The following is a 27,031-nucleotide window of genomic DNA, read 5'->3' as shown; positions in this document are numbered from 1 at the left end:
ATCCCAAGAAGAAGAAAATAGAACACACTCTTAAAGAAAGCTCACAAAAACAAACTAATTAGCAAAGCTTTTCTTATTTAGCTCTAGGCTTTGTTTTTCCTTGGATGATTTACAATGCTTGAGAACTTGGGTATTTATAGCAAACCAAATGATTAAACTAAGATTATTTATTACCACACAAAACACATTAATTGCACCTAATAATTTTTATTCAACCATACCTAACATTGCCTAACTTTCCATGCCTAACTTTGACATTGATTTTCAACACTCCCCCTCAATGTCAGCTCTCATTCTTTGCACTGTGCTGAGCAGACAGCGAAAATTTTCGAGTTTGCCTGTACTTAAACTTTTTGTGAACAAGTCCGCAACTTGATCATTCGTCTTGACTTGTCTCATCTCAATCTTTTCTTGTAGAACCTTTTCTCTGATAAAGTGGTAGTGCACTTCCACATGTTTAGTTCTTGCATGAAAGACTGGATTTTCCGCCAAGCGAATGGCCGATTGGTTATCACAGTACAATGGTACTGGATAATCTACTGGTTGATGTAGATCACTCATCAACTGTACCAGCCATGCATTCTCTTGAGCTGCCATTGCTGCTGCTCTATACTCTGCTTCTGTGGTTGACAAAGATACCGTTGGCTGTCTCTTGCTACACCAAGAGATGGTTCCAGAACCAAGCTTAAACACATACCCAGTTGTTGATCTCCTGGTGTCATGATCTCCTGCATAGTCAGCATCACAGTAACCAACTAACTTGCAGTCTTCAGCTTTCTTGTACAAAAGACCATAGTCAATTGTACTCTTCACATATCTCAGTATTCGTCGAACTGCTTCCAAGTGAGGCTTCTTTGGATTTTGCATGTACCGACTCATCACACCAACTGCATAAGAAATGTCAGGTCGAGTCAAGGTTAAGTAGATCAGACTACCTACCAATTGTCGATACATCGTCGCATCTTCCAAATCTTTTCCTTCATGTGCACTCATTTTGACATTTGGCTCCATCGGCGTAGAGATCAGCTTGCATTCGAGCATTCCGAACCTCTTCAATAAATCTTTGGAATACTTCTGTTGACAGAGAAATATTCCTTCTTGTGTGCGATCAACCTCTAGACCAAGGAAGTGCTTGAGTTGGCCAAGTTCCTTCATCTGGAAACGAACTGATAAATTCTCCTTCGTCCGAAGAATTTCTGCCTCATCATCACCGGTTATGATCAAGTCATCCACATACACTAGCACGATAGCTAGCTTTCCTTCATTGGCTTTGACAAACAAGCTGGAATCTGCAGGTGTTACTGAATAACCACTTTGTGTTAGAAATTCAGCAATCTTACCATACCACGCCCTGGGTGCTTGTTTCAATCCGTAGAGTGCTTTCCGCAGTTTACACACATATTCAGGATGATCTTGGTTCTGAAATCCCATTGGTTGGATCATGTAGATCTCCCGATCCAGCTCTCCATGAAGAAAAGCATTCTTCACATCCATCTGCCACAGATTCCAGTCTTTGTTGGCTGCAAGTGCAAGTAAGACTCGTACTGTTGTAAGCTTCGCCACTGGACTAAACGTTTCATCATAGTCTAGTCCGTACTGTTGAGAGAAACCACGAGCTACCAATCGTGCCTTGTACCTCTCGATTGACCCATCTGGACGACGCTTTATCTTGTAAACCCACTTGCAGGATATGGGTTTCACATCTCTTGACTTTGGCACGAGATCCCAAGTCTGATTTTGCTGAAGTGCATCAAGCTCTTCTTTCATAGCTGTCATCCATTCAGAACTCTGCGATGCTTCTTCGAACGTCTCAGGTTCTGTTGCAGTTGTTTCTTCGATTATGGCTGCATTGGCGTATTTAGGATTTGGCTTTCGTACTCTTGTTGACCTTCTTAGTTGTGCTTGTGGAGTTGATACTTCCACTTCACTAGGTCTAACTTCTTGTGGTTGTTGGTACACACCTGTTTGCCAAGGACTCTTAGGTACTTCTTGCTCGACATCGTCTCCAGCAAGCAAATCTTCAGGCTCATCTGGACTTGATTGGATTTGGGCAGCTTGGTCTCCCAGTTTCCCTTGCAATGTATCTTCTAAATCTTTTGGGTCGGGCAACGCCTCATTTTCTGAGCACCAACAAGATGATGCTTCTGCATCCCATTCTTCCTCCAGGGCTAGAGACGCAATGACGTCCCAATCATCTTTGTAGTCAATGCGTTCTGGTGTTGTTACCGTGAGGGCTAATTCTTCTTCTTCCTCCATAGCGAATAATGCTTCAGCATCCCAGCCATCTTCACTATTCTCCTTCGAACTGGAAGTAGCAGTATTACTTTCAACAGGCTCTTTCTTGGTCCAACAATCTTTCGCCATGTGGCCATTCCTTCCACAATTGTAACACTTGCCCTCAAATCTTTTATTATTCTGGGACTGACCACGGTTGCCGTGATACTTCAGAGCTTCCCCTGGCCGAGAACTCCCTCCTCCTTGATGACCTTTTTCCTTGTCACCATTTCTTTTAGATCCACCACCAGCACGCTGCTTAAAGCTGCCTTTACTTTTTGTGTAGAGCGCTTCCTCCTCACCTTTTAACGAGACCCCTCCCATTTGCTTTGCCAAAGCTTCTTGATCGGCAAGCAAATTCTCGAGCTCAACAAGTGATGGTTGGGTCGGCCATCCTTGTATAGCGGCAATGAACCCTCGATATTCGGGTCTCAAACCATGGATAATTATTCTCTTCATCCTGGTTTCCCCAATAGGAGCTGTTGGATCTAATTCTGAAATTTCGCGGCATATCGACTTCACCTTGTGAAAGTAATGGGCAATCGTCATGTCGCGTTGTACCATCGATAGCAGCTCATTCTCGAGAAGTTGCAATTTTGTATCGTTCCTCTTCGAAAAGAGTGTAACAAAAATGTCCCATGCTTCCTTTGGCGTTTTGGCATCCCGAATGTGCTCCAACATTTCTTCTTCAATTGTGGTCTTTAAAGCAAACATCGCTTTGCCTGCTTTAATTTTCCACTTTCGCAAGACACCGTTAGCATCTTCCGCTGCCGGTTGTGTAACTTCATTACCACCGACAACCTCCCACAAGTCTTGACCTTGAAGGTAAGACTCTATACACGTTGCCCACGTGTTATAGTTTTGGTTGTTGAGCTTCTTGATTCCTCCAACAACTTGAAGATCACCCATCGTATCGGCAAGACTTTGACTACACCGAACAAGCTTGAGTGACTACCGTGCAGAGTAATACACTACTCTCGACACAAAGAAGCTCCCTCTCAAGGTTTGTGATAACCCCAACAATAATCTCAAGAAACCTTTTCTGATGTGGAAGATCAGTCAAAACTGCAACCACAGAGCATACTCGGAATTTCAAGAGACTTTACAACCAATGCTCTACCAAGAACGATCCCTGACCGACTTGGCTCTGATACCAATTGTTGAATAAGAAGAATATCCAAGATAACTCTAATGATCCCAAGAAGAAGAAAATAGAACACACTCTTAAAGAAAGCTCACAAAAACAAACTAATTAGCAAAGCTTTTCTTATTTAGCTCTAGGCTTTGTTTTTCCTTGGATGATTTACAATGCTTGAGAACTTGGGTATTTATAGCAAACCAAATGATTAAACTAAGATTATTTATTACCACACAAAACACATTAATTGCACCTAATAATTTTTATTCAACCATACCTAACATTGCCTAACTTTCCATGCCTAACTTTGACATTGATTTTCAACATCTCCTGCTCTCAAAGCTCCAGCACCATGAAGGATAGCCTCCATTTCCCAATCACCGGTTTCATTTGGGAAGACCAGATCCAAAGCTGTGAGATCCCTATCGTTTACAGAATTTACTTCCAAGGCTCCTGCAATTGTTTCATTTCCAACTAATCCTTCCACCACCTGCGAGCATTAGTCAACTAACAAATCAATATGGACTAAAATTCTATTGACTAAAGAAAAAGGAAAACTAATGAAAATGACTTGAAATTTTGAGTTTTAACGATAAAGACAAAATAAAGGGTAAAGTGAATAGTACCATGATTGACTTTTTAGTGTAAAAATATGGTTTTTCGTTAAAGTGAACAGTACAACGAACTTTTCGTTAAAACTACCTAAAGAAAAATGGGTACTGATCAACGGTTCTAATAGTACTTGCCCGATGTTGTTTTTTCCAGGTTGCTAGATGAAGAACTGAGTCGCCATGCTTATCCTTCATATTCAGGACGTTCACCTTGTTCGTTTCTGCAATCAATTCCACCAAAAATTTAATTGCTTTAAACTGGCTGCACTTAACAGCAAGGTGAATAACAGTCTCCCCTTGTACGGTCATATCTTCAACACTTTCCGGACAAGCCAAGACCATTTCTCTAATTACGTCTACCCTCCCTCTGCTAGCGGCGTAATGAAGAGGAGTCCACTCATCTCTTCCGTTTAGCTGGCAGAGTCTCCGGTCAACTCTCAGCATCTCCCTTACAATTTGGACATCTCCCGTCTGACAAGCATCAAACAGCCTTGCATCCATTGCAAAGGGTTGTGTTAATTGATAAGCACCTCATCTCCATTGAGTGTGTCTATATATATGCCTGCGCAGGTGAATAGTTTTTCACTAGATGAAGAATAGCTTGACATACTCAAGTTTCAAATGCGTGTGAACCCGGGATGCAGCACTCTCAAGGTCAAAGAATTCTTCACTGCATAAACATAACCTGTTCGGGTTTGTCAAGGTACAAAATTCCAGGATCAGACACGTAGCGGACTAATTGTTCGAACTCTATTCATGTAAATTCATAATCTATTTACGAGATAACTATAATTATTCAGGATAAACTTAGACTAATCTTTCAGTCAAATTTCGTGACATCATATGGTGGCCTCAGCCTCATTCGTTGGAAGTATGAAACAATATTGCAGATATCTGAATGGCCAAAGCACAACAAAGAATTCTTCACTATATAAGCCTAACCTGTTCGGGTTTGTTAAGGTACAAAATTCCAGGATATACCTATAAGAATTCTTCACTATATTGCTTCTATAGTTAGTTCAGCACCAATCAATTGAGCCCTGAAATCTTTCAATGGAATCGAAGTTTCCCTTGCTAGAATCACTGTTTTAACTACATCAAACTCAGATGGCAAACCAGTTAATGCAGCAATCACCAAATCATTATCTGTCACTCTCTCCCCTGCAGCAATAAGCTGATCTCGAATTGCCTTCAATTTGAGCAGATATTTGTCTATAGAATCACCACCCTTTTGAATCCTATGAAATTCGGTCTTAAGTTGATTTATTTTAGCCCGGGATATAGAAGCATATCGGTCTTACAAGTTTGTCCAGGCTTCATGAGAAGTTTTGCAACCAATCACATACTCCATTGCATCATCGGAAAGAGTGGCAATTAGCAAGCTCAACATCGCCATATCTTTTTGAACCCAAGATTTATACGCCTCAGTAATCTCTTTAGTTACTCCAGTTTCAGTATCAATCACGAATTTTGGTGGACAAGGTGACTCACCAGTAAAGAAATCCAAGAAATCATACCTTCTCAAAACTGACCGAAACTGATAATCCCACTTCACAAAATTATCATCTTGCAGCTTAACTGTTAGCATTCCCAACAAATTCTCAATTCTCACTGACTTATCAGCCATTTTGATGGCTAAACACTTTCAAGAAAGAACAATATATTCCTAATTTCCACAAATTCTCAGAGACAACAACTCACTATACTTCACAAATGCAATAAAGCAACAACTTCAACTCGATATACTTGGCATATTCACCAACTTTCTGGTTTCAACCATCAGCAATTATCAATTTCAATAAGAACTATATACCCAAACAGTCTTGGCATCGGCCTTTTTCACAATACACAATTCACAAACTTCAGTCTTGTCAAACATTCTTGGCATTGGCCTTATCAACTTCAATGAAAACTATACACTCTAACATTCTTGGCATCGGCCTCAATCATATACAGAAGAGAACCCAGATACAAACAACCAAACAAACACCCAAAATCGCCATAATTCTTCACTGATGCCAAAACACAAACACTTGGTGTGCAGAAATAAAGGAGAAAAGTAATCGACCTGATACTCTGTTCAGCAACTCAAGAATCGAAGAAAACCAATCAGCAAAACTGCAAGAACTGCAGCGAACCACCAAGAACTTCAACGAACTCGTCAGCGGAAGTGATAGCACCAAGGATCGTCCTGGCGATTGATACCATCTTAACAAAAGTAACCAGAGTTGCAGAGAGAAGAAGAAGAAGGAAGCAGTACAGAGAATATTGAAAGATTAGAGAGAAAATTAGAGAGAAGATGAGAGATATTGTATATATATGACTATATATATGCCTAAGCAGGTGACTAGTTTTTCAGTAGATGAAGTACTGTTAAAACAAGAAATATGTTTGTCAAGTTCAAAGAATTCTTTATTGCATAAGCGTAACCTGTTCGGGTTTGTTAAGATACAAAATTCCAGGATATACCTATAACGATTCAGGATAGCTTTACAATAAAATAAATCCATTCAAATTTGGGGATTGGACAAACCTGTGAATAAAAAAGAACAATCAGTTCAAAGTTTCTTGTTTTTTTTTTGTTTTTTTTGGTTCACTGGGAAATTTTCATTCCAGGGCAAAGATGCCAGAACATACAGAGAAAGCCTACAAACGAGGCAAACAAGATTAACAGAGAAAGAACAGTGTAGAGGGGTACAAGACGGGGGACGCTGCAACCATGCAGAGGCGTCGCCCCCTACACTGCCAAAGTAAACTTAACGAGGACAAGGTATTCCGTCATTATTCAGTACATGCACCAACGAAGATGGGGGTCTATCAACCCAAATGATATCACAATAATTTTATCAGAAAATTAATTCAAGGAACCGAAGGATCCGTTTTCCGAGAGGTTTTGTAAGCCTGATTGTGACCGGGTGTCTAGCCCATTTGACAGCAAGTAAGACCAAATAAGGCAAAACCACTATGAACACGGTGATACTGTGCTTGGTGTTATGTGATGGTGCAATGTTGATAACCGCAACGGCGTAGGCGAAGTATAGCGCTCCCATGCAGATTTGAAGCTCCAACTGGAGAGGGAAATTGGCTGTGAGGACGCTCATGGTGTAAAGAGAAAAGTGAAATCCAATCGAGTTGAAAACCACAAAATAGACGAATAAAAATTTACTATAAGAACCCATGATGGACTTTCCTGCCTCGTGTACTGGTTCATTGCTGCTGCCAGTCCCATTATTATTCACACCACTACTGTTCTGCCAAATTCCATTTGGAGGGTTGAGTCCCACTTGAAAGGTGGCCGTAGCCACTAGTGAAGCGACAACTAGCAGCGCGGTACGTGCATCGCTAGGACTGTCTCTGCCCTTTTTGAACTGGAAGTATTCCCACCTATTTGTCTTCTGCTGCTCCTGCTGCAACTGATGAGTCTCTGATGAGGTGTTGTTATGGTTATGGCTATGAGAATTGGAGAATTGGACACCAGAGTGGACCATATCCCCTGCTCTCAAAGCTCCAGCACCACGAAGGATTGCCTCCATTTCCCAATCACCGGTTTCATTTGGGAAGACCAGATCCAAAGCTGTGAGACCCCTATCGTTTACAGAATTTACATCCAAGGCTCCTGCAATTGTTTCATTGCCAACTAATCCTTCCACCACCTGCGAGCATTAGTCGACTAACAAATCAATATGGACTAAAATTCTAATGACTATAAGAAAGAAAAATGGGTACTGATCAACGGTTCAAATAGTACTTGCCTGATGTTGTTTTTTCCGGGTTGCTAGCTGAAGAACTGAGTCGCCACCATGCTTATCCTTCATATTCAGGATGTTCACCTTGTTCCTTTCTGCTACCAATTCCACCAAATAATTAATTGCTTTAAACTGGCTGCACTTAACAGCAAGGTGAATAACAGTCTCCCCTTGTACGGTCACATCTTCAACACTTTCTGGACAAGCCATGACCATTTCTCTAATTACGTCCACCCTCCCTCTGCTAGCGGCATAATGAAGAGGAGTCCACTCTTCTCTTCCCTGTAGCCGGCAGAGTCTCCGGTCATTGTCAACTCTCAGCATCTCCCTTACAATTTCCAAATACCCATTGGCCGATGCAATATGCATGGGGCTAAAACCATCCTGGTTCATTTCTTCAACATAATCTGGTTTCAACCTCACAATCTCCTTGACAAAGTCGACATGCCCAGCAATCGAAGCAACATGTAAAGGATTCTCTGTGGAAGTTAGCGCAACGCTATGGAGTAGAAGTGGATTCTCTGCCAGCAATTGATGCAAAAGTTGGACATCTCCTGTCTGAGAAGCGTCAAATAGCCTTGCATCCATTGCAAACCTTTGGGCCTTGGGGTTTAGGGTTTAGTTATTAGGCAGGTTGGGTTTAGGGGAAAAGAGCTTAAGGAATTTGGGCTTAGGGCAACGCCAAAGACCTGAGACCTGAGGTGAAAGGAAACGGCTCGAAGGCCTTAAGCCTTTAAAGGCTTGGGTTTTAAGGCTCACGGGCCTAAGGCTCTAAAGGGGAAATCGCCCAAAGGCCTTAGGGTTTTAAACAATTAAATAATTAAATAAAAATTAAAAGGGTTGGGCTGGGTTTAGGCACGGCCCAAAGGGCCTGGTTCGAATGGGCTTAGGCCCGAAGGTCTTGGTTTCCTGATCTCCCCAGTGAAGTAGGCCGGAGCTTCCTAGCTCCGGTCGACGCCATAACCAACCTAGAGGTGCGATCTAGGTATGAAAACGAAGTACAAGGCGAAATGAAGAGGTTTATAACTACGATTAGCCGTGAAGAGGGTCGGGGTAGCCGGAATCTGGGCTCGAGCAGCACGGCTCGCCAGGGTTCTCTGTGCTCCCGTGCTTCACTGAGACGCGGGAGAGAGAGAGAAAGAAAGAGAGGGAAAAGTCCTGCGATAGTGGGGATGTGCCGTCGGCGTCGGGATGATGGTGGGTGTGGGTGTGTGTGTAGCCGGAGAGGGAAAGAGAGTGAGAGGGTTTCGAGAGAGTGCACTGGAAGTGAGAGAGAGAGAGAGAGAGAGAGAGAGAGAGAGAGAGGAGAGGGTCACGGGTGGGGGGAAAAAGAGAGAGATGGGGAAGCTGAAGAAGTGCCTAATTTGTACTCCCTATGTATAGCGAATCATATGTTCATTATTGCGCTTCTTGGAATGTTTATTTGTATTTGCGAAGCTTCTTGAAATGTTTATTTGTATTTGCAAAGTTGTTTGGAAAGTATACACGCGAATCTGCTTCGAATATTTATTTGTATTTGCGAAGATGCTTGGAATGTTTATTTGTATTTGCAAAGTTGCTTGGAAAGTATACACGCGAATTTGCTTGGAATATTTATTTGTATTTGCAAAGTTGCTTGGAATGTTTATTTGTATTTGCGAAGCTGCTTGGAATGTTTATTTGTATTTGCAAAGTTGCTTGGAAAGTATACACGCGAATTTGCTTGGAATGTTTATTTGTATTTGCGAAGCTGCTTGAAATGTTTATTTTTATTTGCGAAGCTGCTTGGAAAATATACACGAATCTGATGTTTATTTGTATTTACGAAGCTACTTGGAAAGTATACGCGAAGCTGATTGGAATGTATACGCGAAGCTGCTTGGAATGGTTGGTTGTGGTCTTGTGGAATGGTTGGTTGTGGTCCTGTTGTATTCGTGAAGCGGCTTGGAATGGTCGTGGTCTTGTTGTATACACCATATCAACTACAATATGAACCCTAGTTAGGTCACCATTAACAGCTGATGAAACCTGAACTAAAGCTCATTCAGAACACAAACAATCTCACTTAGTGGAGACAAACACATACTTTAGTCAAACTACCATATTCCTATGGCGGGCGGCTTCGGCAATAGCAACATAAATTATGGGTTTTACCCACGGTTTTTTTTTTCACAGGTTGACAAGTTTAAATGATTCAAGTTTTGTGTCCCAATAGGAATATAATTCGGATAAGACAAAACGATATTGGAAAAAATTTGCGAATACGAAGAATATAAAGTAGATTTTGCCCACTATTCGACAAAGGCAAGGGTACTATTTATAAAAAAGAAACTATAACAATTGTTTCTTAATTTTAACTAAATTTGATTATTAGTCCTTTAATTTTTTACCCCTATTTATCTAACATCTAATATAACAAATCTATCGTTTGACAAAAAAAAAAAAAAATTGAGCATTAGTCTCTCAACTAAAAATCCATGACCATTAAGCCGTGTTTGTTTGGCCTCCTTAGCTAGGATTGGCTTTAAAAATTGTCCTAGTCCCTTGTTTGGTGCGGGCAAAGGACTAGGTTTAATGGGACTATAAACGGAACTTGTGTTCGCTAAGGGCTTCACTGCTAAAACTGTGCAAAAGGTTGGGATTAGCAGTCTTGTTTCTTCATCCTATCGTTTTCGCCCATTTCAGTGGGAATCTCTCCATTATGAACATCCACTCCAAGCGCTGCAGGATCTTGAGTGCCTCGCCATCTTCATCATTTTTAGCTTATGTTGCAATTATTTATGACATCTTACTGATTAAGAAAAAGCTTTACATGTGCAATTATTAAAAAGATATCTAATTGTGCAACAATCAGTTTTTCCGACTAGGGTTTTCGAGTTATTTGGCTATTCTCTCTCTCTCTCTCTCTTTTTTTTTTGTTACATGTAATAATTTATGGTCAATGTGATCTCATATCTATTTGATTAATGGGACTTTTAGATCCAGGTCCAAAAACATATAGTGTTTTTAGGAGTAAGTCCAATTATCTAATTATATGTTTTTATTTATTTTATACTCATTTTATATTTTCTAAAAATATTAAAAATCAATTAAAATCTTCTAATATTATGCATTTTCCAACTCCAAAAAAATATAATTAATATCTTATAACAAAAAAACTAATATACTAACATAAATTTATCTGCAAAACATTCTACCCTAACTCAAGTAACAAATATATGAATATATATTATACCTATAGGTGAGATATGAAATCTAAATAAAAGGTAGAAAGAACATAACATACCTACAAGTAAGACATATTAATCTGTGATAGGTTGATTATAAAAAATAAAAAAAAATCTATCATATAGGTAGATAAATATAATTAACCTGTGATATAGGTTGATTATAAAAATTAAAAATAAAATCTATAAATAGGGTTTAAAGCAAAAGGAAGAACGAGAAATAACAAAAAGAAAAATAAAAAGAAATAAGCAAAGAGATAATTGGGAAGAAATTTGATTTTTATAATAAATCTTATCATTGAACAGATAATTATTGATAATTAAATAATTAAATATAACAAATTGGACTTATTTTAATAAACTAGCCTATTCCTACTATTGGCTAAAAAAATTTGGCTTATATTAAGTTTTCCCTTGATTGATTGATTAATTATAATATTAGATTATGTAAGAAGACTAGCAAGTAGCAATGATATGATGCTTTTTAAGTTGTTATTATTCTTACTGCAGACAAAATCATTGGGATAATAACCTTGCATATAACATTCTTTAAGAAGCAATCCAGATACACATTGGTAAGCATGTTTTCCTATTTTTCTTTTATTATATATTCTTCAAATTGTAGTATTTTGACCAACAATTTGTTATTACAAGGGAATTATATTTTTCTATATTAGTTACTAGAAAGGAATTAATTACATATTTTCATACTCACTGTGTCTATATAGTATACGGATTTCTTTTTTATAATATTCAGAGTGTTCTATTCTTTGTATTAGATTTTTTTTATACTTAAACAATTTTTGTAAAGTGTTAATTAAAATGGTTAATTAATAGTTACTATTTATGTAAGATTCCATATCGCTTAGGGAAGTGATCCTTATATGTATATTTTCATCCCTACCTAGCACGAGGTTTTTTGGAAGCTCACTGGCTTTGGGTTATATCGGAACTCTGAAGTTAAGCAAGTAGTGCGTGAGAGCAATCCCATGATGGGTGATCCACTGGAAAGTTCTCGTGTGAGTTTCTAGAAACAAAACCGTGAGGGAATGGTAAACCCAAAGCGGTCAATATTGTGCTACGGTGGTGGAGCGGGCTCGGGAAGTGGTGGGGCCCAGGTCGGGATGTGACAATTTGGTATCAGAGCCTAACCCTGGCTATGGTGTGCCGACGAGGACGTCGGGCCCCTAAGGGGGGTGGATTGTAAGATCCCACATCGTCCAAGGGAGTAATCCTTATATGTATATTCTCATCCCTACCTAGCACGAGGCCTTTTGAGAGCTCACTGGCTTTGGGTTCCATCGGAACTCCGAAGTTAAGCGAGTAGCGTGCGAGAGCAATCCCATCATGGATGACCCACTGAGAAGTTCTCGTGTGAGTTCCCATAAATAAAACCGTGAGGGAATGGTAAGCCCAAAACGGATAATATCATGCTACGGTGGTGGAGCGGGCCCGAAAAGTAGTGGGGCCTGGGCGGGGATGTGACAAGTTACCTATGCATATTCTTGCCTAGTATTTACTATCCACATGCATATTCATGTTATACTAAGTGTAATGTTCACTGTCATTCACTTATTCACCGAATATTTAACAATATTTTTTTCCTTGCATTTTTTTTCCATGCTGAATCGTCAAGCAACAAGCAATATAAACTTATACGAATTTTGTTTTTTCATTGTTAATCTACTGATGCTAGGGATAATTTGAGCTTTTACATTCTTTTAAACATTTTTCATACTTAACTTGCAGAATCAATGTCATTGTACACCTTTTCGTAACTGTTTGTTCCGTCTGTCTCCCTTTTGTGTAATTTTAGTCAATTGAACTACTCTCTTTAGCTTAAGATTGAATTGAAGTGCTAAGAACTTAGTTAAATGAAAGTTTACTTTAGTTTGATGACATTTTGGTGTTTGGTATTGAGTGCATGATTATTAGGTCCACAATCATTGGATACATGATCTTTCATATGTTTTCACCATAATATATCATAGTTTCGTAGCAACGTGTGAGTCACATTTTCTAATATTTTGCAAATCCAGTAAGATATCGACTTCTATGTACATCGAGTGTGATAACCGGATCTTCCTGTGATTAAGTTCTAGAATTTCCGGACTACCGAAGCCATCTTCGATACAGAGGTTAGTGCGTCACTCCCAATCCGCGTCAAAGAAACTGGCATCTTTCATCTCTGAATAGTACACATTCTCCAAATGTAAATCTTCCTCCTGTTTTCATCCAAACGTCAATTACCAATAAGAAACGAAATATAATAATAATAATATTATCGACAAGAAACACACAGTTACAAATACCTGGAAGAAGTCGGCGAGAAATGTTACATACAAAAGCGGAAGATAAAGGGCATGATAACAGACAATAGTAGCACTATATAGCCTGCAAATACAAATTTGAAAATTAATTATAGAAATGGTCCCTTAATTTATCATCATTTCGTGAAAAATCTGTCAATATTCTCATTAGCTGGAAGAGTTTGGTTTGAATAAAAAGAAGAAAGAATGCTTTCCAATGTGTTTGTATTCTTCTCGTTATAGGTATACTAAAAATATGACACGCACGTTGCTGCGGGATTAGAAATTAAACCGTACGAAAATATATGTTTCAAAGATATAAGAGATCGTTACAAAACGTTAATGTTATTTAAACTGAAAGATTATTGAACTTTTTGAAAGAATTTTTACATGAAAAGCATAAATTTGGTGAATGAAGCTCTTGGAATTTTTTGAACCACTCTATGAATAGCACGACATGTAAATAATTGATTGTGTAACAAAAATTAGTAAAAGAATGTGTGAGTATTATATATGAAACTATATTATTTGGAGAGAGGATACTCACCGGATCCTCTTTGTAAGGATCCTTGCCGGATCCTCCTATCACGTCTGTTCATCGTACATCGTGCGGTCCGAAATCATTGTAATTTTTTTATTTAAAATTGACTATAAACCGTACCTGACGAAAATTGACCGTACGATGTAAGATTAACGGATGTGATTGGAGGATCCGGCTCTTGGAAATTATATATTATAATTTTTAATTTTAGTATGAATGAAAAATAAGAGTCATGTGTCATAATTGAGTTCAAATTTATGAGTTGTATCTGTTCGTTGGAACTTTAGGCAACAATCATAATGTTTCAAAAAGGGTGGCTTGAGTTTTATATAAACTCAAGCATCCCACATGTCTAATAGAATTAAGAGAAGAGTTTTCTCCAATGTCTTAGGAAAAATCCGAATCGTGTCTTAAGAGTACGGAATATATGAAGTTCGCCAGAGTCCGAAGATTGAAGTGCATTGACTTTAGATTATAAATTGTTGAATCCTGGGAGACAGATGCGTACCGAATTACAAGCACAAGAGTATGCCGATGCCAAAATATCATATTTACAAGGACAAAGATAGCAAGGTTCTAAATCAATTTTTTTATCCTTGTTCTGCTGCTGGGTTCACTATCAGTAAAAGGCACATGAAATATGGTATTGATTTCAGAGCCTTTGATTTCTCAGAATGTCTTCATATATCGAATGTCATCTGAATTTGGTTGTAGTTAATTTGTCAAAGTTTGTTGTTGTTTAGCTTTTTCAAATGGCAGTGTTAGTATTTGCCCAGTATTTTTTGTGAATTCCAAACTTTGCTTATAATTGTTGGTATGTAAAAGCTGCCAATTGGATTTGTTCCCCAGATGATAATGGCATACTAATATAATGGTTGTTCTTTTGCTTTGATGTACGAGTAAGAAGATTGTTTTGCCCCTTATGTATCCTGCTTCTTTCTGTTCCACGAAGTTGCCAAGAAAAAAAGTACTTTGTGATCGTTTTCTTTCTTATGGTGATGTGTAGATAAAATCTGTCTTTTTTTCTTTGTATCAGCAACCTATTACCCCTTCATGAGCATGTTCAGTTAAGAAACTTTTGATTTTTCTTCTGTTTAATTTCTCATCTGATAGGTTCAATATTAATAGAGTCCAATTAACATCCATATTGGAATGACAATCGAGAAATGCAATGACATACTTCTAATTCCATCCTCATTAAGTGTCTTAGTAACAATCAAGAATTGAATGACATGTTTCTCATTGTTTGTTTCTGTTACAGATCTACAAAGGATGATGAAAGCTTTTCGTCACTGATCTTTGGAGAAACAGAGGCATGCATATAAAAGATGTAATTACCTAGAACCTTTGTTTCAGTTGAAGCATGTCATCAAAGAGAGTAGTCAATTAACAGTTGCCAATTGATATTAGGTCTTAAATATAATTTTAGCTTTCATTAAATTAAAATGTTTTACAGAGTTTTATTTTTATGTAAGGTGGGTGAAATATATATCTATATATATTTATATATTTTTTTTTTTTGTAATATTACTTTGATTTGCAGATATGTCGTTGCAGCAATTGTACATATATTTTCAATTTAAACAACATCCTATATATTTTCATACTGCATGTCTTCTGGGTAACCTCAAACAGATGTGTTAAACATTTTTTTTCTAATTTGTTGTAGTGTGTCCATTTTTTGGTGCAGAGCTCCACGATTGGCTAGCGTGCATCTTGGTATCTTCATATGCATGCAATGTTCAGGGATCCACAGGAGTCTTGGGGTACATATATCAAAGGAATAATTTTTGGTTATGCAAAAACTTCAAATTCATTTTTTTATTTGTATGGTACTCAATTCCATATTTTATGTGTTATGCTAATGAGTTTCGGTTCTATTTTTCCCTGCATTATTCTGATGATTTGGATGCTTTTGTAGGTGAGATCTGCCACTTTGGATACATGGCTCCCAGAGCAGGTTGCATATATCCAATGTAAGTACCAATGCTGTTTTACCGGCTTCTTTCCATTCTGGTAGTAAGGTCATATCTCTGTCAAGCAAGGTTGCACTGAGAGTGAGAACACCGAGGGCACACTCTCTTACCCTCACTGACCCACATTAAAAAAGAGGCACATTATGTTTGCACCCTATTTTCGCATATCTCTGTAAATTTAGCTATTTTTTACCCTCTTTTTTTTTTTTTTCGTTAAGCTTTCATCTTGCTGTAAATTTAGGTGTTTTCTATCTGTGTTGGTCCATCTGCTTATACTTTTCAAATGTTGGTTCATCTTATGTTACTTACGGAATGATAATTATCGCAGGAGGAGGAGCAGAGGGCATTACTGCAAATGCAGTGGAGAGTTTTGGTAATAAGCCACAAGAGGACCAAGAAGTGAATTCAAAGAAGGTTGGCTTTATAATAGATTACTCTCTCTCTCTCTCTCTCTCTCTTTCTCTCTCATATCCACAAACACAGATTAAATTACTATAAGTTGTTTAGTTGCAGTTGATTGGATGTATTGGTTAATCTTAATTTTAGTCCACATAAATTACTATGGCTGTGGAAATTGAACTAAAAAGTACACTTCTTTTTTAAAATTGAATTTTTTTTCCTACCAGGAAATAGGTGGTTATAAATTATTTACTCCACTAATAAAGAATTTGTTAAATTAATATAAGCTATTTAAATGTTTAATTTCCATTTGAAAGCTTGGGGAGTTCTAGGTATCTTGTTTATTGAAGAAGCTCAGTCTCAAATCCCTCAAACGGTCTCTCAGTTGCCACTTTGCTTTCGTAGGTTGTGGAACTGGATTTTCTCCATCCGTATGAATTTGTGCCTTAGGTTATGTTTATCTGCTAAGTGTGTATTTAGGAAATGCTTATTTGATGAATGCACTGGTATAATTGATCAGTAAATTACTGGAATTGAATATAAGTGAAAATCAAACTTCTTTGATTCATTCACCCATCTCTTGGTTATTTAAATTCTTTACAGATGCCTATATTGATTTGTGATTTTATTGGATTTACTCTGGGGAAATGTGTGTTATCTGCATTGGTGTATTGATTAGCATTTGTTTTTTTATAATTTTTGGTGTGAACCATGAGTTGCTTTACAGTGGTCTGTCTCATTGAGTTGCAGTTTCTTCCTTATGCACACGAGGTAATTCCACGAGGTTATTCTCAGCAGTGAGTGCTCAAGGAGGGCATGTTTGAGGACCGGAGCTTGGCCAACAAGCAGCTCCGGTTTGTTTTGAGATTTTTAATGGTGTGCTTGCTCTTGAATCGGCAAGAGATGGTCCGGCAGCTGCTCAATCAGCTCAGAGTCTTGGTTGATGAGTGCAAGAGGACCTTCCAGGTTTGTGATTTTTCATTGTTTTGTTATTAGGGTGCTTTGATTTGTTAGAAAACATAAGTTCAGTGTTCACGTTCTTGTTTTGTGTATTTTTAATCTTTTCTGACTGACCACTATGTTCTGGTTCATTATCCTGTTAGTTAACTCTATGTACTTTTGTGCAGCCATGGGTAATGAAACGGGAAGCAGTTATTGGGAAAAAGAATTGCCACCAAATTTTGACAGAAGTGGGACGGAGAAATTTATTCATGCCAAGTACGTTATTTTCTAAAATTAATTATGAGCTTTATGTGGAACATGGAGAATGTTCAGTTATTATTTCCTTCTGCTCTTTTAACTTTCTTGGGAACTTTCAGATATGAGGGAAAACTGTGGGTTGCGAAGAATGCAAAGCAACCAGTTCTTCTCTTAATTCTGATTTGTGAAGGAGCCCGTGCTTTTCCTCAAACCGACATTGTCTTACTTGATGAACAGCGGCACAATCGAAGTCCCTCACCCTCTGTTATCGTTGGACCATGAGGTGGCGGTGATCATCTCTCAGAAAGCTCGTGATGTTCCGCAATCCACCGCCATGGATTACGTTGCGGGTAAATTTGTAATTTTTGTTATTGTTATTTGTTAATTAATCACTTTTTATTTTATTTTTCAGTTAATTAATCAGTTAATAGTGTTGCTGTTAATGATTTAGTTTAATTAAGCAGTTAATAATGCTGCTGCTAATGATTTAGTTTTAATATAATGATGCTGTTAATGATTTGGTTTTAAGTTTAAATCTGATTAGCGAAAATCGGATGGTGTAAGGTTATGCACTTGCTTTGGATATGACTGCCAGAGAAATTCAAGCTTCTGCTAAGGTAATTATCGATAATCGGATTGTTTTGATGCGATCAAACACGGTAGTGAAATGTTCAATTTTATGGCTACAAGTTTCTAATTAGAATGCTAATGCTGCAATTCATGATAATCATATGTTCTGATTTAAACAGTTACTGCAAATGTATTGTTGCTTTGTGATGAATGAGTTATCTTTTGCATATAAGACTTTTCGTTTCTCAATACTAAGTCTAAAATAGAGATTTCAGAGCAAAACATTGACCCAGTATAAGCGAGTTGTGATTTTGTAGTTTATTTATGTTTCCAGATAAAATCTACAGAGATTAGAAAGAGAAAAAGGGCAAAGGAAAGCTATGGTGACTCTCGAAAGATGGTTCAAGTCTCTGTTGGAGGCACATTGATTTTTTCTTCTCTGTGAATCAGGATTGACAATTTCATTTTGCACAGGCCATACCGATTAAAGATGCTATGATGTTGTCAAAAGATAAACCTGACATATAAAGTTGGATATTTCAAAGTTGCCTTTTTTCTGTTTAACCATTTTGTTTTTACTACTTCTTCAGTTTCAATTCTTACTTTCGACTACTACTTTTAAGATGTTGTTTTGGCTAGACTTTTGGATGAGGCCACAGTCCTGCAAAGATATAATTTTCTCTTCTTTTACAAAAGATATTGCTTTTTTTTGTCATTCATCGCTTTGAAGAATGCATTTGATCTGCTTGAGCATAATATTCTGATCTCAAACCACTTTCACAAAGCTGATTTGTCATCTACATGTGTGCTATTTTGCTTTTCCCCATTCTCATATTCCTAACAAGTGACCTCTGAAATTTATTGCCTATATCTTTTCAAAGCGCTTCAGGTATAAATTCACCTCACACTTCCTTGACAGGGGAGAATCAGACCATTGAGTGGGCTGTACGACTAACAGGTGCTCTGAACATTGCCAAAGCATTAGATCACTGCAGCAGCGAGTGCCGCCCATTGTACCATGACTTAAATGCATATATGGTTCTCTTTGATAAGGTGTTGTCTCAAATTTCCTTTCCCAAACGATAATTAATAGAGGACCAATTAAGTCTTTGAAAAACAAATTTCTTTGTCTACGTTGCTGAGTATTTGGAGCTTGCAACTTTCATTGGTTATTATATTTGATTGAGTTAAACTTGGATTTATGGATTTTGACTTTTCCATTTGTTTCTCTGTTGCAGAGTTGGCTTCATTTCAGTCCAGTGACTCTAAATAACTCACTAAATAGGTAAGTTGAGAAGAATTCAGTGTTGCATGCCTTTTTTGGTATGCTGTTTAAATCTGTCTGTCATTTTGTTCATTCTTCATGCTTAACTTTGTTCTGCAGGCTTCCTATGGCTAACTTAAGCATTTAAGTTATTCATTTGTTAAAGATGTTAGCTATTTTGGAACAGTTTGAAAGTTACTGCATGACTCGAGGATGACTTTTTGCTTATCCCACTTATCTTTCACGCTTTTACTTCATTCATGTGCTGAGTCATGGTTTAACTGTCTAAATTCAACTAAAAATGGCTAGCAGGCTAAAAAGTGATTAGATTTTGAGATGCATATTTTGGTTTCTCATTATTTCTTTGTTTTGTATTTTTCATTGATTAATGTTCTTTTGGCAGCTTATTTGATTGTATTTGTGGTTTCCCGGGGACGAACAAATCCTCTCCTTAAACGTCGATTCTCAGAAGAATCACATTTCTGATGACCTCTGGGAGAGAATGATTAGTTGGAGGTTTAAGCTTTTGATAAGATACAAATTGAAACATTAATTTGTGTTTGTGTGTTTATCTCTATATATATTATTATACATATGTGTAATCATTTGTTGCTCTACTTAATCATCATATTTTTTATTTGGGTTTCTGAAGTTCTGGGACGAGTTCGCCGCGACCAAAATTTATGCCTTACTTCGATTCCAAACTATCCAAGGCTGCCTTCTTTATAGATCATTAAAGCAGTGCTGAAATTCTTAGAAGGTATATTAAGAAACAATTATTGAGTTTTACCAAAAATTTTGCTCATTTTTTTTTTCTTCATTTTCTTATGAAATTTAGATTTTTGAGTAATGGGTTAGGAATTAATTCTTAATCAATAATAGGTATTGTAGTTGAGTTGCAAATAGTGTTGAAAGTATTAGATGATCTTAGTTGCGTGAGATTATTGTGTTTCTAATCCATCAAATTCATTTCAAATATAGTGGCGATTCTTGGTGTACCTGAATAAGCCATACTCAGTTGAATGTATATAAAAGCTAAGCTGCTTATCTTATTGACCTCATTCACTCATGTTCCCGCCGCTACGCGCGGACTTATTATCTAGTCAGAAGCTAAAGCTGTATGCACGTTCAACTATGCACTGTAGTATCAGTTGGAACTAGCAGAGTCGTAATCATCTTTTTCAAGGACAAATCAAAATGAAACCGCAACAAAATTCTATACTAATCTCGTTATTACGAAATCACAACATACTCAAATTCACATCAAGTAGCTTCTGTGCCATGATAATAACACCCATCTCCAGAGCACGCCCAGTCTACCAGACAGAATTCTACTAACTTCTTTCTTTTCCTCTTTTCATTTGTCTTTTCAAATTTGTGGGAGTGCAAGGCATATATACGAGGAAAGCAAAACCCATAGCAATAATTGTCTCACAATTTAACAAAAAGGGCGTCGGGATTGGTGGGTGTGGGGGTGTGTGCTGCCGGAGAGTGAAAGAGAGTGAGAGGGTTTCAAGAGAGTGCAGTGGAAGTGAGAGAGAGGAGGGAGAGAGAGAGAGGAGAGGGTCACGGGGTGGGGGAGGGGGGCGTGGGGGAAAGAGTGATGGGGAGGTTTTTTTTTTTTTTGGGGGGTGTGCTGCCACGTGGCATCTTGTGAGTGGAGAGGAAATCTTCATTTCAGTTCCGGATTGGGTAAGGTAGCAAGGGACCAAAATGCAATTTCAATAGAACTTTTAGGGAAATTATGAAATTACAACTTAATTGGGGGGTTGGGTTTCACAATACATTTTGATGAGTTAAAATATTAGGCCATGTTTGGCAGATTGGATAAAGGATCAGATATGATTAGTTATACGGACTCGGGTGTTTGGCGTTCACTCGTACTAAATAAGCGTCGGATTAATTTAACCGGTCGGATAGGATAACACGGTATACACTCGCTTAATAAAACCAACCAAAACGCCCGGATTATTTAGTCGGGGAAGAAGAATATGGGAGAGAAAGGGAGGGAGTTTGGGGGGTGTGGTGGAAAGAGCTAGGGAACAATTATTTGGGATTCTTCTGCAGTCGGGGAAGAAGAAGGGAGAGAAAGGGAGGGTGTTTGGGGGGTGCGGAGAGATCTGGGAACAGAAAAATGATTTCACTTTTTTTTAATTTTTTTTTTTTTAAAGTTTGATTCCTCCTATCTAGTATAATATCAAACACAGTATAAATAATACGGCCATTAGTCCGATACTGCACCAAACACCTAACTAATTTAGTTAGTACTATCCGGTGGCTATTTATCCTATCCGACAGAAATAGTCAGTACAGTTCGAGCTGCCAAACGAGGCCTATCATAGACTTTTAGTTGAAGAACTATTACTACAATTTCCTTTTATAAAAAACAAACATTTAATATAATAAGTTTTTTTATTTTAATCGAACATGAAGTATACGAGATTCGAGTCTATGATCTCTCTTAAGCGAAGAGGAACACCTCTTTAAATGGTACATATCAAATGCTTTCTTCCAAAAGCACTTCATGAGCTTTTACTTGGGCTGGTTTGTTGTTAATGTGCTTTGAAAAAAAATTACTTCTGCTGTGCTGCGAGAATAAACAGTTGTGAAATAAAGCAATAGATTGTTCGGTAAACTTTTTTGTAAAAATGCTTTTAGTAAAAAAAAACAGTGTTAAAATATTTGGTAAATTTTTAGGTAAAACAGCTGTAATTGTGTAAAATGATTGAAAAAAATATGACGTTGAATATTGTATAATAATTTATGACATTTATAAGATTTATATAAACTATTTATAAATTGTTATAAACCCCCAAGAGCCGATCGGTTCGGACCGGCGGTGGATTGTCGTCAGTCTTATCGAACAACTGGTTAGGAGCCTTCTTCTTGATTAAGAATCTAGACACGGGCACTGAGTTCATCGTGAACGAGTAGGATTAGAAGGGGTGCTGGAATCGACTCAGCGATCTCCAAACGGGGAAGCAATTGACGATGGACGAGTTCGAGAAATGTGTCGGCTACTCGCCGGTGGTGAAAGAGGTTATGCGAAGACAGAGCATTTCCAGCGAAGGCAGTGGCGACGACAGGAAGGTTGGTGCATGGGCGAATTTGTTTGTTTTGAAGAGCCTGAGCATGAACAAGAGAAGAGGGGTTGCTCTGTTGAAGAACAGCATACGAGGCGTGGGGACCGTTGTAAGTGTGTTGATTGGGGAGAAAGAGAGGGAAAACACGACGCCGCCGCTGACACCACCGCCGGAGCAAAAACTCGCCAAGAACTCGAGTTCTTCTTCGTCGGCTTCATCGGAGTGGGTCAAAGTTAGGCAGATAGGGAAGCATTACAAGGAGTTATCGGCATTGCATTTGTGTCAAGTGATTCAAGCTCACGAGGGGCAAGCAAAAAAAACCGATTTTTCAAAGCTGGGTTTTGCAGCTTTGTGTTTTTTACTTTTTTTTCATCCAAAACTGTGAAAAAAAAAATCTGGAGTTGAATGTTTACCGAACACAAAAAAACTTTCAACTTTTTTTTATACCCACTTTTTTTCAGAGCACCTTAATACCAAACCAGGCTTAATTTAAAAGCACTAATTTCCACTAATCATTCACGAATAGATTAAGGTTCATTTTTATTTTAACCGGTGCAAGATGAGCATAACAGCAATTGATCAAGTTGATCTTATCAAATTTTAACTCAGTTGTATAAGCACTAAGAATCTCTGAAATACACTTCCATTATTCTGTGACAGCAAAAAGCAATACAAGATACAATATGACATCATACAAACACTTAAACGACACAATGCAAGGACATATTTTGATAATCCAGTAAGGTATCGACTTCTATGTACAGCGAGTGTGTTAACCGGATCATCTACCGACTAAGTTCTAGAGTTCCCGGACAACCAAAACCATCTTCGATACTGCGTAAGCCGTAGAGCGCGTACTCTTCCTCTATCTGTGGACGAGACTCCATCCGAGAGGTTAGTGCATCACTCCCAATCTGCGTCGAAGAAACGGCATCTTTCATCTCTGAATAGTACACATTCTCCAAATGTAAATCTTCCTCCTGTTTTCATCCAAACGTCGATTACCAATAGGAAACGAACACTAATAATAATACCATCGATAAGAAACACAGAGTTGCAAATACCTGGAAGAAGTCTGCCAGAAATGTATGTCTTCCATTATTCTATTGGAGTGTGTCTATATATATGCCCGAGCAGGTGGCTAGTTTCTCAATAGATGAAGAATAACTTGACATACTCAAGGTTCAAATGCCCGTGAATCCGAGGTGCAGCACTGTTAAAACTCAAAAATATGTTTGTCAAGGTCAAAGAATTCTTCACTATATAAGCATGATCTATAGACGGATACCTATAACGATTCAGGATACACTTTGAATAATCTTTCAGTCGAATTTTCGTGACATTATATGGTGGAACATCTGCATCGGGGTCAATCCTCGGAAGTTAACTAATAAAGTCAACATTTCTAGGCTTGAATGCACTCAGATTCAATTCAAAAGGAAGCTTTGAAATGGAAGTAAACCACACTATTTATCTCTACGAAATAAATAGTGGAAATAAACAATCAGTTCAAAGTTTCTTGTTTATTTTGTTTTCTTTCCACATTATTGTACAAGAAGCCTTCAATAACAATTTACAATAATAATTTATGACCCAATTAATTCAAAGAACCGATGGATCCATTTCCCGAGAGGTTTTGTAAGCCAGATTGTGACAGGGTGTCTAGCCCATTTGGCAGCAAGTCCGACCAAAAAAGGCAAAACCGATGTGAACACGGTGATAAAGAGCCAGCTGTTATATGATGGCGCAATGTTGACAACCGCAGTGCCGTAGGTGGTGTATACCGCTATGATGCAGATTTGAAGCTCCAACTGGAGAGGGAAATTGGTTGTGAGGATGATCATCGTGTAAAGAGAGAAGTAAAATCCAATTGAGTTGAGAACCACAAAAACGACGAATGAAACTTCACTATAAGAACCCATGATGGACCTTCCTGCCAAGTGTACTGGTTCATTGCTGCTGCCAGTCCCCTTATTATTCACGTCACTACTGTCCTGCCAAGTTCCATTTGGAGGGTTGAGTCCTGCTTGAAAGGTGGCCGTAGCCACTAGTGAAGCAACAACTAGCAGAGCGGTACGTGCATCTCTAGGACAGTCTCTGCCCTTTTTGAACTGGAAGAATTCCCACCTATTTGTCTTCTGCTGTTCCTGCTGCAACTGATGAGTCTCTGGTGCCGTGTGGGTATCGTTATGGCTATGAGAATTGAACAATTGGACACCAGAGTTGACTATATCTCCAGCTTTCAAAGCTCCAGCACCACGAAGGATTGCCTCCATTTCCCAATCACCGGTTTCATTTGGAAAGACCAGATCCAAAGCTGTGAGACCCTATCGTTTACAGAATTTACTTCCAAGGCTCCTGCAATTGTTTCATTGCCAACTAATCCTTCCCCCACCTGCAAGCATTAGTGCACTAACAAATCAATATGGACTAAAACTCTCATGACTATAAGAAAGAAAAATGGGTACCGATCAAAGGTTCAAATAGTACTTGCCTGATGTTGTTTTTTCCAGGTTGCTAGATGGAGAACCGAGTAGCCATGCTCATCCTTCATATTCAGGATGTTTGTTTCTGCAACCGGTTCCACCAAAAATTTAATTGCTTTAAATTGGCTGCACTTAACAGCAAGGTGAATAACAGTCTCCCCTTGTACGGTCACATCTTCAACACTTTCTGGACAAGCCAAGACCATTTCTCTAATTACGTCTCCCCTCCCTCTGCTAGCGGCATAATGAAGAGGAGTCCACTCATCTCTTCCATGTAGCCGGCATAGTCTCCAGTCAACTCTCAGCATCTCCATTACAATTTCCAAATACCCATTGGCAAAGGCAATATGCATGGGGCTAAAGCCATCCTGGTTCATATCTTCAACATAATCTGGTTTCAACCTCACAATCTCCTTGACAAAGTCGACATGCTCAGCAATCGAAGCAACATGTAAAGGATTCTCTGTGGAAGTTAGCGCAAGGTTATGGAGTAGAAGTGGATTCTCTGCCAGCAATTGATGCAAAAGTTGGACATCTCCCCGTCTCCCGTCTGAGAAGTGTCAAATAGCCTTGCCTCCATTGCAAAAGGTTGTGTTAATTGATAAGCAACTCATCTCCATTGAGTGCGTCTATATATATGCCTGAGCACGTGAATAGTTTTTCACTAGGTGAAGAATAGCTTGACACTCAAGGTTCAAATGCGTGTGAATCCAGGATGCAGCACTCTCAAGGTCAAATAATTCTTCACTATATAAACATAACCTGTTCGGTTTTGTTAAGGTATGAAGTTCCAGAATCAGACACGTAGCAGACTAATTGCTTGAACTCTATTCATGTAAATTCATAATCTATTTACGAGATAACTAAAATAATTCAGGATAAACTTAGAATAATCTTTCAGTCGAAATTTCGTGACATCATATAGTGGCCTCAGCGTCCTTCGTTGGAAGTTTGAAACAATATTGCAGATATCTGAATGGTAAGGACTCTTGGAACATAGAAATAACATTCGACAAGTAAAATGTCGGTGTTTCAAGATGTTACATCGCCATCAAAGCTCGTCCATTGTTCAATCGGGAACCAATAAATAATATCAAAACTACAGCACCGGCCGTTAACTCTATCGCCACTGTAATTCAAATGAATCCACTCCATAATTTTACTAGACTTTCCATTGCCAACTTAACCATTCGACGCTTTTAAAATTGGAAGCTTTAACGAAACACTTTTAGTACTGTTTATTTTAATGAAAAATAACAATTTTACTCTAAAAAGTCGTTTATGATACTATTCACTCACAACACATTTTTGCTATTTTGATTAAATCTCAAAGTTTTTAAATCTTTTTCATTAGTTTCCTTTTAAAATTTCTACTTCATTAGATTAAAGCTACACTATTTATTCCTACTTCGGGTGGCTTCGGGGATAGCAACATAAATTTTGGGTAATATAAAAGAAAATCAAATCAAATCAGCAAATAAAATTAACAAAAATTCATCAAGAACCAAAATTGAGGCAGAACAAAAACAACCCAAATGCAAACAAAAACTAGAAAACAAAAAGTCCATACCGTTGAGAATTTGGGGTTCGAGAGAAGCTCGGAGAACACAAAAATGGAGGAGAGAAGTGTTGGAAATTCAAATCAAAAAAAGGGTGCTACTAGCCATTGTTGAAAATCAATGTCAAAGTTAGGCATTGAAAGTTTGGCAATGTTAGGTATGGTTGAATAAAAATTATTAGGTGCAATTAATGTGTTTTGTGTGGTAATAAATAATCTTAGTTTAATCATTTGGTTTGCTATAAATACCCAAGTTCTCAAGCATTGTAAATCATCCCATCAAAATCCCATTTCTCATTCTCATTTTAAGCTTGTAAGCTATAGAGTTTGTAAACTCTCTTTTCATATATCAAAGTCCAAGTGTTTTGCCAAAGCTTGTTGCTTCCCTTCTTTCTCTATTTCTTTCTTTGTCCAATTTTATTTGAGAGTGCAAAGTGAAAGAGGTGTGATAGAGTTTGTAAACTTATCACCCACATATTTTGGTATTGAGTTAGTAAACTGTCAAATACCAACAATTGGTATCAGAGCCAGAATACCATTCTGGCAGGTGCAGCAGTTATGGCGTCCAACTTAGTGCAACTCCAAGTTCCCACATTGAAGAAAGAAAATTATGAAAGATGGTGCATCCAATTCAAAGCATTGTTTGGATCACAGGAGCTATGGGAAGTTG

General features: G+C 38.0%; 2 protein-coding genes and 2 pseudogenes across 7 annotated transcripts; 1 reads left to right on the top strand and 3 right to left on the bottom strand.

Moving 5' to 3' along the window:
* Positions 1–55: 55 nt before the first annotated feature.
* On the bottom strand, positions 56–3,280 carry LOC148692143 (uncharacterized; annotated as a pseudogene).
* A 3,279-nt stretch (positions 3,281–6,559) lies between these two features.
* On the bottom strand, positions 6,560–9,092 carry LOC137745922 (ankyrin repeat-containing protein BDA1-like). Its single transcript, XM_088681819.1, has 3 exons — positions 8,851–9,092; positions 7,776–8,795; positions 6,560–7,676 (listed from the first exon to the last, which is right to left on the bottom strand). Exons 2-3 carry the CDS (start codon positions 8,355–8,357, stop codon positions 6,870–6,872), a joined length of 1,389 nt encoding a protein of 462 aa, XP_088537945.1. The 5' UTR covers positions 8,358–8,795; positions 8,851–9,092; the 3' UTR covers positions 6,560–6,869.
* Positions 9,093–14,412: 5,320 nt separating this feature from the next.
* Positions 14,413–18,881, top strand: LOC148692142 (oxaloacetate tautomerase FAHD1, mitochondrial-like). 5 transcript variants are annotated; one of them, XR_015953985.1, is made up of 10 exons: positions 14,413–14,468; positions 15,087–15,155; positions 15,516–15,591; positions 15,747–15,801; positions 16,130–16,215; positions 16,951–17,166; positions 17,328–17,418; positions 17,520–17,750; positions 17,965–18,017; positions 18,318–18,391. XR_015953985.1 is itself a non-coding variant. In XM_088681035.1 (10 exons), exons 8-10 carry the CDS (start codon positions 17,630–17,632, stop codon positions 18,496–18,498), a joined length of 228 nt encoding a protein of 75 aa, XP_088537161.1. In that variant the 5' UTR covers positions 14,413–14,468; positions 15,087–15,155; positions 15,516–15,591; positions 15,747–15,801; positions 16,130–16,215; positions 16,951–17,166; positions 17,328–17,418; positions 17,520–17,629; the 3' UTR covers positions 18,499–18,881. The 5 variants fall into 5 exon arrangements, 1 of the variants encoding a protein (XP_088537161.1); XR_015953984.1 differs by having other exon boundaries at positions 18,305–18,391; XM_088681035.1 differs by lacking the exon at positions 18,318–18,391 and adding an exon at positions 18,445–18,881.
* A 4,865-nt stretch (positions 18,882–23,746) lies between these two features.
* On the bottom strand, positions 23,747–26,428 carry LOC137745921 (uncharacterized; annotated as a pseudogene). The gene is made up of 3 exons (XR_015953822.1): positions 26,374–26,428; positions 24,812–25,565; positions 23,747–24,712 (listed from the first exon to the last, which is right to left on the bottom strand). The product of XR_015953822.1 is annotated as an uncharacterized LOC137745921 (transcript).
* Between the last annotated feature and the right edge of the window lie 603 nt (positions 26,429–27,031).

This window comes from Pyrus communis, chromosome 12 (genome assembly GCF_041283825.1).
Source record: "Pyrus communis isolate YQ-2024b chromosome 12, ASM4128382v1, whole genome shotgun sequence".
Classification (NCBI taxonomy): domain Eukaryota; kingdom Viridiplantae; phylum Streptophyta; class Magnoliopsida; order Rosales; family Rosaceae; genus Pyrus; species Pyrus communis.
The sequence above is the reverse complement of the archived record's forward strand: the minus strand, read 5'-3'. Positions and strand labels throughout refer to the sequence as shown.